Raw genomic sequence first — 12817 nt, forward strand, 5'->3', positions numbered from 1 at the left:
GTGTAACGTGAAAAATATCGTGTCATGCCATGACACGGTCACTCATAAGGTGAACGTGTGTAAATGTGTAAATGTTAACGGTTATTGATTAATTAAATCAGGAATCACGATTACTTGTGTGTACTGTGCTGTCCTATTGGCACCATTTACACCAATTTCCGTGTTACATTGGTGTCGGTGGTTATGGGGCTAAAATGCCAGGACAAAAACGAAAATGACTTTCTGGTGCTGCTACCAGTAACAAAGAGAAAAATGGCAAAAAGAATTAGAAAAACTATCTCGTACTTCAAATAAGTATTTTTTAAAAGTCCACAATCAGGGAGAAAGCTCTAACCAGTGCATTGAAAGTGATTATTCATCAACTGATGGAAGACCAGTCTATCATATTTTGGATGTAGCTATAACTTCCCTTGAAGAAAGATTTTATCAGTTGCATGGTTATTGTGAAACTTTTGAATTTTTTTACCATATTGGAAATATTAAAAATCAGTTTTCCAAAGAAGGCCTCATGAAGCACTGCCAAGAGCTACATTTAGCGCTCAGTACTGATAACGCTGCTGACACTGGCGGAGTAGAATTGTATGATGAATTAATAACTTTATCTGAGCTAACAAGTCCTAACACTTCTCCTCTAAAAGCTTTACAATTTATAGCAAGAAATGATTTTTTCACTCCAAACACTGCTATAGCATTACATATTCTTTTAACATTACCAGTATCAGTGGCTTCTGGTGAACACAGTTTTTCAAAACTGAAATTACTAAAACATTATTTGAGGTCCACCATGTCTCAAAATCATTTGTCGGGACTCGCATTAATTTCAATTGAAAGTACCATTGCAAAAAATTTAGATTTCACGAAATTATTAACAGACTACGCAAGTATAAAAACCAGAAAAATTCAATTCATGTAAATTCTTTAAATTTACGAGAAACTGGGCACACCAGACGATACTAACGTTTTTCATTTCAGTGTATAGTTGAACCCAAATTGTTTGTAATTGTGATTTTGTTGAAATTAAATGAGTACACTAGTAGGAAATTGTTTTATTTCACTAACTACAAATTCTGTTTTCATTTTTTTTAATTTTAAACAGTCAAAAACAAACCAACAAACAAAAATTGCAAAGTGCAAACATCTAAAAGCCAAAACATAGCGGGGGTGGCCAAAAATTCTTTTGCTTGGGGCGGCAAAAAACCTAGAGCCGGCCCTGGACTGAGCTGGGGTTTCCAGAGTTCGTTGTGACAGGTTGGGTCTGCCTCTGTATAAGAACCACAAATCTCACCTAAGCATGTAGATAGCATCACATTCATAGCGTAAATCAGGGGTCGGCAACCTTTCAGAAGTGGTGTGCCAGGTCTTCATTTATTCACTCTGATTTAAGGTTTTGCATGCCAGTAATACATTGTAACATTTTTTAGAAGGTCTCTTTCTATAATTCTATAATCTATAACCAAACTATTGTTGTATGTATAGTAACTAAGGTTTTTAAAATGTTTAAGAAACTTCATTTAAAATTAAATTAAAATGCAGAGCTTCCCGGACTGTTGACCAGGACACGGGCTGTGTGAGTGCCACTGAAAATCAGCTTGTGTGCCGCCTTTAGCACGCATGCCATAGGTTGCCTACCCCTCACGTAAATAAACAAATTACATCAGACCTGACTCCTAGACATCAACTTCTCTCCAGCTACAGAAACTGACCTGCTGCAAAGCCCTGAAATCAGCCACCATGCAGCCAGGGGACAGGAATATTATCTGTATGTCAGAGGCCTGCACAGAGTTGAGTGGAGTCATACCACTGTGAAGGAATCAGGCTTCAGCTTTTGCTAGATAAATGTCTGTGGTTAACTTCGCCACAGGAATTTGGGATTTTGCAGTGAAACTTTTAGGTCATGTCTACACATACAGTGCTGCAGCTGTGCCGGTACAGTTGCGCCACTGCAGCGTGTGTGGTAAAGATGCTCTATACCAACAGGAGAGCTCTCTCCCATCAGCATAAAAAACCCACTCCTACAACTGGCATAAGCTATGTCGGTGGGAGAAGCGCTGTGCACACTGGCACTTACGTCAGGGTAATTATTTCATTCGGGAGTGGAATATTCACACCGTTGAGTGAGATAAGTTTTGCTGACAGAGGCAGTAGTGTAGACATAACCTTAGAAACAAAATTAAATAACCTTTTTATTTATAATAATAACCAAGTTCCCTTTCTTCCAAGTTGCCACAACTTAATATACTTTTTTTTTTAATTTAAGGTTTGCTTTATATTATGTTGGTATTGGAGCGACTGCCTTAGTGTTTGGCTACCTACAGATTTCCTTTTGGGTTTTGGCGGCAGCAAGGCAAACAAAGAAAATAAGAAAAACTTTCTTCCATGCAATTCTGGGACAGGAACTCAGCTGGTTCGATAGCAGTAATAGTGGAGAGCTTAACACACGTCTGACGGAGTAAGAGTCTTTGTATTTTGTTTGTTTAGGGCCCTGTACTGCAGCCCTCAAGTAGTCCCAGTGAGTAAAGATTGCAGAACCATGTCCTTAGTCAGTTTTTAAGCCTTCTGAGAGCATTTCTCTTTGTTCTTGTGCCTAAGCCGTATATATTTCCACTGAATGTGAAATTCTAGGTAGAGCTGAGCAAATGATTTTTTCAATTTTGTTTTGTTTAGTTTTGTTTTTTGTTTTTTCATGGTCAAAACAAAAGATCTGGGAAGAAAAATAATTTAATGTAAAAAAACCTGATGTTTTTGTTGTTGCCAAAATGAAAAAAAGAAATCATTTCTGGTCAAATGAAATTTTGTTCGACCAGAAACAAAAACTGAGTTTAACCAATCTAACTACATTTCTAAACAAAGCACTATTTCAAAATGAAAAATTGAAACGTTTTGTTTAGAAAAGGTCAAAATGAACCTTTTGGACATTTTTTTTTTCATTTTGTATTCACCAAATTCAACTTGAATTCCCAAATAGATTAATTCAACCAGAAAATATTCACCCCGCTCTAATCCTGGACAGTTAAGCCTTGTTTTCATTAAGAACATTTTGCAGTGGTGCAACTATTTAGTGGTGACTAAACTGGGGCTGAGTGGGGACTAATAGGCTGCACCTGTGTAAAGTGGGCCTTTATACTGGTGTTTTGTGGGCTAATTCTGCCATCAGTTTCACCACTGGGAATGAAGAGTGACTCTTGCAATTACAGTGCTGCTGTAAGTTACTTGAGTTACTGTGAATTTACACTAATGTAACTGAGGGATGTCTGCATTGCTGCAGTTACCCTTAGTGTAGTGCAGCAGCAGAAAGGGTTTTTCCATCACTATAGTCCATTCACCCCCTTGAGGTGTTTGCTAGGTTGATGAAAGGTTTCTTCTGTCATCCTAGCAGAGCCCACACCAAGGCATAGGCTGTCTTAACTCTCTCTCCCAGGAGTGTGAAATTTTTCACAGCTCTGAGCAAGGTAGCTGGGTCAACCAAAGTTTTTAGGTGTAGACCAGGCCTGAGATCTGAACTTGTCTACAGCTTTAAAGACAAAGAGCCCAGGGTGCTCTTTTCCCCCATATTACAGGAAATATGAGCAGACCCAACCTTAAGTCATGTAAAGTGCACTCACAAATTGTGATAGGGTAATAAATAAATAAAATTAATAGCTATCTGCCTGACCTCGGCCTTGAGCCTGCAGACACTCATGTGCTTAACTCTACCTGAAGTTAATGGGATTATTCACATGCTTAAAATTAAGCATACGCATAAGTGTTGTGGAGGATTACTTTGTACATTCCTTGCAAATAAACAAGATTGCATCAAAGGTAGTTGGCTCCATTGTTCCACTTAGGAGGATAAATTGACACTCTGCAAGACCCCAAATTTTTTGGCTAGCCACTTGGGCCAAAAGGGGTAACAGTAATAATAAATACTGTGCTACAAAGTGTGTGTATATAAAAATTAGGGCTGTCAGTTTAATCACAGTTAACTCATGCAATTAACTCAAAATATTAATCACAGTTTTAATCGCACTGTTAAACAATAGAATACTGATTTAAATTTATTAAATATTTTGGTCATTTTTCTACATTTTTAAATATATTGATTTCAATTACATTACAGAATACAAAGTGCACAGTGTCCACTTTATATTTTTATTATAAATATTTGCACTGTAAAAATGATAAAAGAAATAGTATTTTTCAATTCACCTCATACAAGTACTGTCATGCAATCTCTTTATCATGAAAGTGTAGCTTACAAATGTAGAATTTTGCGAGGGGGCATTGAGTGCAGTTATGTAAAACTTTGGAATCTAAAAGTCCACTCATTCCTACTTCTTGTTCAGCCAATCACTCAGACAAACAAGTGTGTTTACATTTGCAGGAGATAATGCTGCCTGCTTCTTGTTCACAATGTCACCTGAAAGTGAGAATAGGTGTTTGCATGGCACTGTTGTAGCCGGCATTGCAAGATATTTATGTGTCAGATGCACTAAGGATTCATATGTCCTTTCATGCTTCAATCACTATTCCAGAGGACATGCGTCCATGCTGACGATGGGTTCTGCTCAATAATGATCCAAAGCAGTATAGGCCGACTCATGTTCATTTTCATCATCTGAGTCAGATGCCACCAGCAGAATTTTGATTTTCTCTTTTGATGGTTCAGGTTGAAAATTTGAAAATGTAGAAAACATCCAAAAATATTTAAGGTAATGGTATTCTATTGTTTAACAGCACGATTAATGGTGATAAATTTTTAATCGCTTGACAGCCCTAATAAAAATGAGAGAGAAATATAGATATTACTCTAAACTATCTTCAGCTGAAAAATTGTTTTTTTTTCTCCCCCTTAGAGACATTAATAAAATCAATGATGGCATTGGAGACAAAGTCGCTCAGCTATTTCAAAACATGTCAACGTTCACAGTAGGCATAGTGATTGGCTTTGTAAAGGGATGGAAACTTACACTTGTGATTCTGTCCACAAGCCCCCTTGTAGTACTATCAGCAGCTTTTTGTTCTAAGGTAGGCAAGATTTTAAAGATTAATATGTAACAAATTTCTTTGGGAAAGGGAATTTCATGGAAACTGTTTTTGCTATATACTTGCCAAAATTACAGTTACTGAAAAGCTCAGATTTCCACTAGTGAAATCCTGGGACTTATTCTTATGTGTGAATGAATGTACATTTTGATCTCTAAATTACCAAATTACATTTTAAGTGTTAACTTTCCTTTAGTAGGAGTTTAAGAGCTGCTCACAATTGCTAAGGGCATGGTTCATTAAAAGAAAAGAAACTAAAAGAAAAATGCCTGATTTTTAAAAAAATAGTTTCTTTGCACGGATAGACAGGTACATAGAGTACTCCTCTGTGATGTAGGAACTATAGGTTCAAGTTCCTGTCCTGATTCGGAGCAAGGATTTGAACATAGGTTTCCCACATCCCAGCAGAGTGCCTAATCACTGGCTATTCTGGGTGCTCTCTCTACCTCTCATTTTCATCAGAAATCGTATTCTGGACCTGAGAAACCTTCTGGACAAAAGCTGTGTTGAAGCCAATACGTTTCCATGAAAGGTTCTGCTTCAATGAATCTGTTTTCTGTTGAAAAATTTCTGAGCAGCTCCAGTAGTACGTTTGAAGCTGGAGTAAAATAAAATTTTACAAAAAATAGCCTGAAAAAGATATATTTAAGGGAATTAGGTATATTTCTTAGTCTCAATTTTCTTGTATTGTTAGTGATGGTAGTAGATTTGCAGTAGCACCTAGAGGCCACAAGCAGTATCACAACACCATACTACTAGGTGTTGCACACACACACACACACACACACACACACACCAAAAAGATAGTCCCTGTCCCAAAGACTTCACAATTTCGGTAATAGATTATTTGTAACAGGTAGTGGTCCTCCTAAACACATGCCTTTATGATTTTAACATTGTCTTTTAATATCTTAAAATGTATAAATAAAGTTGAGAAGATTCAATAATCCTCCCCTTCTGAGCCTAGCATTTTTCTCCTGGCCTCACTTGGCCCAGAGCAAGGTCTCCAGGTGTGGTGTTGGGAATTCCAATTAATGAACATCCCTGCACTCATCCTATTTAGGTAGGTCTAGTAGACTGCCAGGACAGAGTTCATAAAATTGTAGATCTTTATGCTTCTAAGATACATTCCATAACACGTTCTGTACATATGGAACAGCATTTAAAATGTTTCTTATGGGTCCAATTCTGTAAACATTACTGGGATAGTGCATACTTACATCTGCATGGTAGGATTTGCAAGATTGGATACTTTATCAGACACAGAATAATGACCCAGGCAGCACTTCTAAAGATCATTGTGAATCTGGCAGTTCTGAGCTCGGAGAAATAACATAATAAATATGAGGTATAGAGCTACTCTCAATTTGTTTGAGAAGTTCACTTCATTCTGCTTCCATTGACTGTAGATGATCATCACATTAACCAGTAAGGAGTTAACAGCCTATGCCAAAGCAGGTGCAGTAGCAGAAGAAGTCCTGTCATCAGTGCGAACTGTTGTAGCCTTTGGAGGACAAGAGAAGGAAATCAATAGGTCTGACTCTCTCAATAGTTAATGTCTTTTTTAATTTATGACTTTGTCTGCAGCCACAATGACTAACATATGTTTGTCTTTTTAACAGATATACAAGTAAACTAGGAGAAGCAAAAAACCTTGGTATAAAAAAGGCTATTGCTTCTAAGCTGTCTCTTGGGTTTTTGTACCTAATTATAAATGGATGCTACGGCCTTGGGTTTTGGTATGGAACTACCTTAATTCTTGATGAGAATACTGGCTATTCAATTGGGACTGTCCTGGCTGTAAGTGTCATATTTTCACATCAGTGTCTTTCTACAAACTGACTTCATTGTGAAGGTGATGTTGAGTATATGATATGGTGGCTATAGGCAGGGACAAGAGATATCATATGTATGGAGAATCCACAACTGCCCAGGAGCTGGGTTCTTTCTATAACTTACTGCAGAGTTGGTTGCATTCTGTAAAATATAAGTTAAAATTAAGTTCCTTGCCCTTTTGATTGTAAAGTTGTGTTTGGATACCAGGGTAATGGGCACTAATATAAGAATTTAGATAGGCAGAAGAGACTCTTCACCACATAACTGGTTTGCTGTTGTCTTTTTAATGTAACAACAAAGCAGAAGTTTGAATTTATATAAAAATTTGTCTCTGCCATATTTGCGTCTCTTCTGTGTTTGTTGTCCATAAACATTCATGCTGTTTGTTTTACCACCACAAATGTGCATTGAAGATAAATGTTAAATTTACTTTCCAGAAGCATTCACACCAGACACAAGGATTATAATAATTGTGGCCAGAGAACAGAAGCAATACCATGCGACTATATGACAAATCACAACTAAATAACAGTAAATGAAGTTAATTGAAAACGTAATCAGATCAGATAATCAGATAATTTAAAATAACTAACAAATTAGAGAAAATCATAATCTGCTCATGGATTTTCCACAAACAGAAGAGGAGGTGAAATTTGCATAATAGACTCTTCCTCACAAATTATGTGATGAACTGTTAGGTAGGGTGGCTGCATGTACTCCTCACATCTTGTGTTTCTATTCGTTTGAAGGATATTCTATAGAATAAAGTTGAAAGTTTGACTATGTGGAGTTTTTAATTGTTTGGAAAATTGAAACTCTATTTACTGGTTGCCTTAAAACTCAGAGTAATAGTGGGGTTTATGGTGTAGTCAGCTAAAGATATGCTGGACTTTCCCAGTGTGGTTTGTGGGTTTTCTGAGTTTTCTGTAAAACTTGATCTAGCAGCGGTAAAGGCCATTCACTTTAATGAGCCAATACATATTTTTGAATGACCTTTTTGTATTTTTTAACAATATTTAGTGTTCAAATATACTACAATAGAGACAAGTAGAATAGAAAACAAAAATAGTCCTTTTCTTTCTGTTTTATGTAGAAATTCTGTAGAATTTTGCCAAAAATCCTTCTCAATTTCTATTGTTCCAGACTATAAGGTATTGTTCTGGCATTCCAAGGTTTAAACTTAGGTTTAAACTTCCTCTTTTGATACTTAGGAATGTCACCAATGCTGAGGCTGATCCTGGGGTCTTTTCTGAGGCATAACTCCAGTGGTCAGAAATGGGAGTATTGCCTTAATCAAGACTATAGAACTAACCTTTAATTTTGGATTTGTTTTCAGTGTGGGTTTCATCTTCTTCCTCCTCTAGGTTTTCTTCTGTGTAACTTTTAGTAGTTATTGCCTGGGCACAGCAGCACCACACTTTGAAACTTTCTCTATTGCTAGAGGAGCTGCCTTTAAAGTTTTCAAGATCATTGATCAGGTATGGATCCTTCTACCCTGTCCTCCTAATTGGGCTAGTATCTTGCATGAGAGCACTAACAATGCCAATAGAAAAATAAAGTAGTAATAAGCAAAAAGCCATGGTAATTTCCATTGAAAACTAAAGGAGGAAAAAATTAGTGTTAGTCAAAAGGAAAAAGACCAAACTGGCTTAGCAAGAAACATTATGTTCAGTCTCTTAAAAGGAAATTACAAACAATACAATGCAGTTACCAAAGCAAAGTAACTGTGGCAGTTAGCCTTAGATTGCAAACTACCCAATGCTAAAACAGGTGTGGTGTGGGACATGTTTTAAATTGTAGAATAAAAATATGAAATATTCAGGCTATAATGATATCTCCCTCAATTATGCATTTGTAAATTATTTGCTTAAATTTTAATTTTTTTTCCACTCCCCAGAAACCCACTATAGATAGTTTTTCTTCAGATGGACACAAACTTGATCACATAAAGGGAGCACTTGAATTTAATAACGTACAATTCAGTTATCCTTCAAGACCAGATGTACAGGTAGGAGAAACACCTATTCTGTGCTGTGTTGTAGTCACAGTGACTACAACTTGAAATATGGCATGTTACTTGTGTATTATCCTAAAAGAGTTGTGTGCTTTAGAGGACAGGATGGAAGCATGGCAGATTGGAATCAGGAGGTTGATTTGAGTTCCAAGCGTAAAGAGGAAACATAAAAGAAGGCATGAAGAAGAGTATTGGAGAAGAATGTTAAAAGGGGTTGTTAGCCAATGGAATGTTTGAGCTGAGTGAGGCAAGAAAGGTGTGGCCTCTAACAATAGGGTGATCAGACAGCAAATGTGAAAAATCGGGATGGGGGTGGGGGGTAATAGGAGCCTATATAAGAAAAAGATCCCAAAATCAGGACTGTCCCTGGTCACCCTATCTAAAAAGGAGAAGAGAAGAGAGATTGGAAGAGGCAAAGTTATGCAGGGTCCTGAAGGTGAGCCCAGGGGCTTGAATGTGATGCAGGAGGCATGCAGGAGCCAATGGAAGGACTTCAAGAGGGACTGAATGTGGTCAGAATCATGACAGTAGATGACTTTTTGCTGCAGAACACTGGACAAATTAGAGTATGTGAGGTGTCAGGAAGGGCAGGTTCCAATAGTTGAGGTATGAGACAAGATCAGAGCCAGAATTTGCAATGGGAATGAGTGCATTTTGAAAATACAGCAGGGATAAATCTGGCAGGATTTAGTGACAGTAGGGTGACCAGATGTCCCTATTTTATAGGGACAGTCCCAATTTTGGGGGCTTTTTCTTATATAGGCACCTATTAGCCCCCACCCCTGTCCTGATTTTTCACACTTGCCCTCTGGTCACCCTAAGTGACAGAATCTTGTTAATTTGAGATTGATCTACATTTTATTTTTTTAACTACTACAAGGTTTTGAAAGGTCTCACTCTGAAAATTGACTGTGGACAAATGGTGGCATTGGTTGGAAGCAGTGGATGTGGTAAGAGCACAATGGTCCAGCTGCTTCAGAGGTTTTATGATCCACAGGAAGGAGTGGTGAGTACAGCCATTCTAGAGCATAGTACTGTTTACATGGGTATTAAAATAGTAATATACAAAGAATTATAGCTATACAAGTCCTCAAGGAAAAAGGAGACAAGTGGAACACAAAGTTGGGGATATTGTACCCAACTATAATACACAAGATTTTGAGCCAATCAGCCACTGTTCCTCCCGTCTGATGCTGGGAGATTTAACAAAAGTCTAACCCTTACAAAGTGAGCCTTGCAGCCCTCAGAGCGTGGATCACTTGGAAGTTACATAAATCACTGGCAGCTTTTTAAATACTGTCGTGTGTTTTCTGTTCTGAGCAGCCTCACCCTTTACATTAGGAATGAGTTGCAGATGCTGGGCTTGGATTTAGAACACCCAAACACACACTGTAACAAAATACAGCCAAGCACACTCCACCCAGGCTCCAGTGTCACACAGTCCTGTGAGAGTGCACATAGAAGACCGGTGTTTGTCTCAATGATTGCCTGACACTTATATCTGTCCTCTCCTATTTGCTATCCAGACAAAGAATTTTCATGGGCATTTCTGAGCACAGCTAAAGTGTAAAGTGCCAAATTTTGTGTTACCTCCTCCACCATATAGATTACTGATCTCCCATTTAAGATACATGATGGTTGTTCTTTTTCCCTTCTATCCTCCTTGCACCATGCTTCATGCACTACACCTTAGGGTGTGTGTCAAGAAACCATAATACCATATGATTGGTAAGAAGAGATGGCCTCTGCTGGTTTCAAGTTTTCCTCTCCTGCAAAAATGAAAAATATCTCCAGCCAACACTATGTAAGGGATGGTAGGATTCAGATTGAGGGCCCCTTCCTTTTTCCTTTACTTTGGCCTTACTGCAGATGTGGTGCCGGCAGAGGCAAATCTCTTCTTGGTGTATGGAAACATCTGGCCAAGGACTATTTCTTCACTGAAACAAAAATAAATCCTCACTTTTCTCATGAATCCTAAATCTGCCCTAACAAACTGAATGGGAAGATTTTGTCCTAAACATTTGTAGGTTTAGAAAGATTCAAGAACAGGAGTGTTTGTACAGAACCTAGCACAATGGGGTCATGGTCCATGACCAGGGTTTCTAGGTGCTACAGTAATACAAAATAAGAAGAAAAATAATTATATACAACCTCAGGCTCTCATAGTCTTTTTTTTCTTTAGATCACAGTGGATGGACACAACATAAAGTCCCTTAATCTGAGACGTTACCGAGAATTCATTGGTGTGGTCAGTCAGGAACCTGTTCTGTTTGGGACAACAATTAGAAACAATATAAGATATGGTCGAGAGGATGTAACTGATGAAGAAATTGAGACTGCAGCAAAAGAAGCAAATGCTTACGATTTTATCATGGAGTTTCCTGATGTAAGTATGGTACTTAAAATAACCTGCATTCTTAGAAATGAACTGAAATAAAGTGAGATATTCATATATAACCATAAAAGAAACCATTTGTGTGTGTGTGTGTGTGACAGAAGGAATTTCCAGCAATTGCAATGTTTCTCTAAATTCTCGGAAACAGGCATCTAAGGAAATGGAAATAAATCCGGGCTGGGGTCAGGGGAGGGATAACTGTGAATCCAAAAGCTGGAAGCATGGATGACTCTGATATAAATGCATCTTAAAAGTAAGAACTATGGTTGTCTTTCCTTCAATCTCAGCCCCCAGTTGAGGGACAGCTGCCCCTCTGCAAAATCACAGAATATGGGTAACCAAAACTCAGCAGCAGCTGATAAATGTAAGCAGGGAAACATTGTTTTTTACAGCCACCGTGTGGCCAAGAGTGGAATTTGCAGTGTCATTCAAAATTTGTATTTTTAGGCATATAAGGTGGTGATCGGCAATAGCTTATGGCACAAAGGCACCAGTTCAATAAGGCACTTGACCATGTGCATGACTTCAGGCACATGAGTATCCTCACAGTCAATAGAACTACTTACATGCTTCATAGGGTGACCAGATGTCCCGATTTTATAGGGGGCTTTTTCTTACATAGGCATCTATTACCCCCCCAGCCCAAGCCCGATTTTTTACACTTGCTATCTTGTCACCCTAGTGCTTCAAGTTATGCAGGTGCTTCAGTACCTGGCTGAATCAGGGCAGCAGATCTGACATGTATTTTTTGAGGGGTGCTGTGGCTGAGTGAATAAGATTTGGGTCTTTCACATCAGAAACCTGTGTTCCAGTACCAGATCAAGCAGAAACTCCCTCTATCGCCTTGGGCTGCCCCTCTGGTCCTTAGTACCCCATCTGAAAAAATTCCATGACCACCTACTTGTGGGAACATTTTTGCTACTGAAAATGACTTGTGTAGATTTCATTTCAAATGGGATTTGTGTCCTGCACTCTGGGGATCAGACAATATATAACCTTAGCTTTCATTTCACTAGGGTGCTCCCGTAATACATAATTATCTTGCTCTCACTGTGGGCCTGATCCAAAGTCCATTGAAATCAAGGTTGGGGGGTGGCGTGTCTTTCCATAGACTTCAATGGACTGTGGATCAAGCTCTGTTTAGTGTTTAATTGTCTATACTGCAAAACTGATGGTGTCACTGCTATTTTCTCAGAAATTCAATACCCTTGTAGGAGAAAGAGGAGCACAGATGAGTGGTGGCCAGAAGCAGAGAATAGCCATAGCTCGAGCTTTGGTTCGCAACCCTAAAATTCTCTTGTTAGATGAGGCCACATCTGCCCTGGATACAGAAAGTGAGTCAGTAGTCCAAGCCGCACTGGAAAAGGTAAATGCTGGGTTACTGACACAACCTCTACTTCCATCTTCTTCAATCAAATATATATATTTTTTCAAAGCAAGGAAGAGATGAACAAGATTATTATTGTACTGCAATGACAGGGGTGATTTACTCAATTACTGCCAAATGCTGCCCATTGTTCAGCTGTAACAATGCTGTAGCCCCACTGGGA

The 12817-nt window shown here is 38.3% G+C and overlaps 1 protein-coding gene across 1 annotated transcript in view; it reads left to right on the top strand.

Annotated features, from left to right (window-relative positions):
* LOC120396981 (ATP-binding cassette sub-family B member 5-like) overlaps positions 1 to 12817 on the top strand; it is a 68242-nt gene that overhangs the window by 20901 nt on the left and 34524 nt on the right. The window contains exons 6-14 of the mRNA XM_039522290.1: positions 2258 to 2449; positions 4833 to 5004; positions 6432 to 6556; positions 6645 to 6822; positions 8223 to 8336; positions 8756 to 8866; positions 9753 to 9878; positions 11055 to 11258; positions 12463 to 12633. Of these exons, the coding sequence (XP_039378224.1) occupies positions 2258 to 2449; positions 4833 to 5004; positions 6432 to 6556; positions 6645 to 6822; positions 8223 to 8336; positions 8756 to 8866; positions 9753 to 9878; positions 11055 to 11258; positions 12463 to 12633 (1393 nt within the window). The remainder of the gene's footprint in view (positions 1 to 2257; positions 2450 to 4832; positions 5005 to 6431; positions 6557 to 6644; positions 6823 to 8222; positions 8337 to 8755; positions 8867 to 9752; positions 9879 to 11054; positions 11259 to 12462; positions 12634 to 12817) is intronic.

Source organism: Mauremys reevesii, linkage group 2 (genome assembly GCF_016161935.1).
Source record: "Mauremys reevesii isolate NIE-2019 linkage group 2, ASM1616193v1, whole genome shotgun sequence".
Lineage (NCBI taxonomy): Eukaryota > Metazoa > Chordata > Testudines > Geoemydidae > Mauremys > Mauremys reevesii.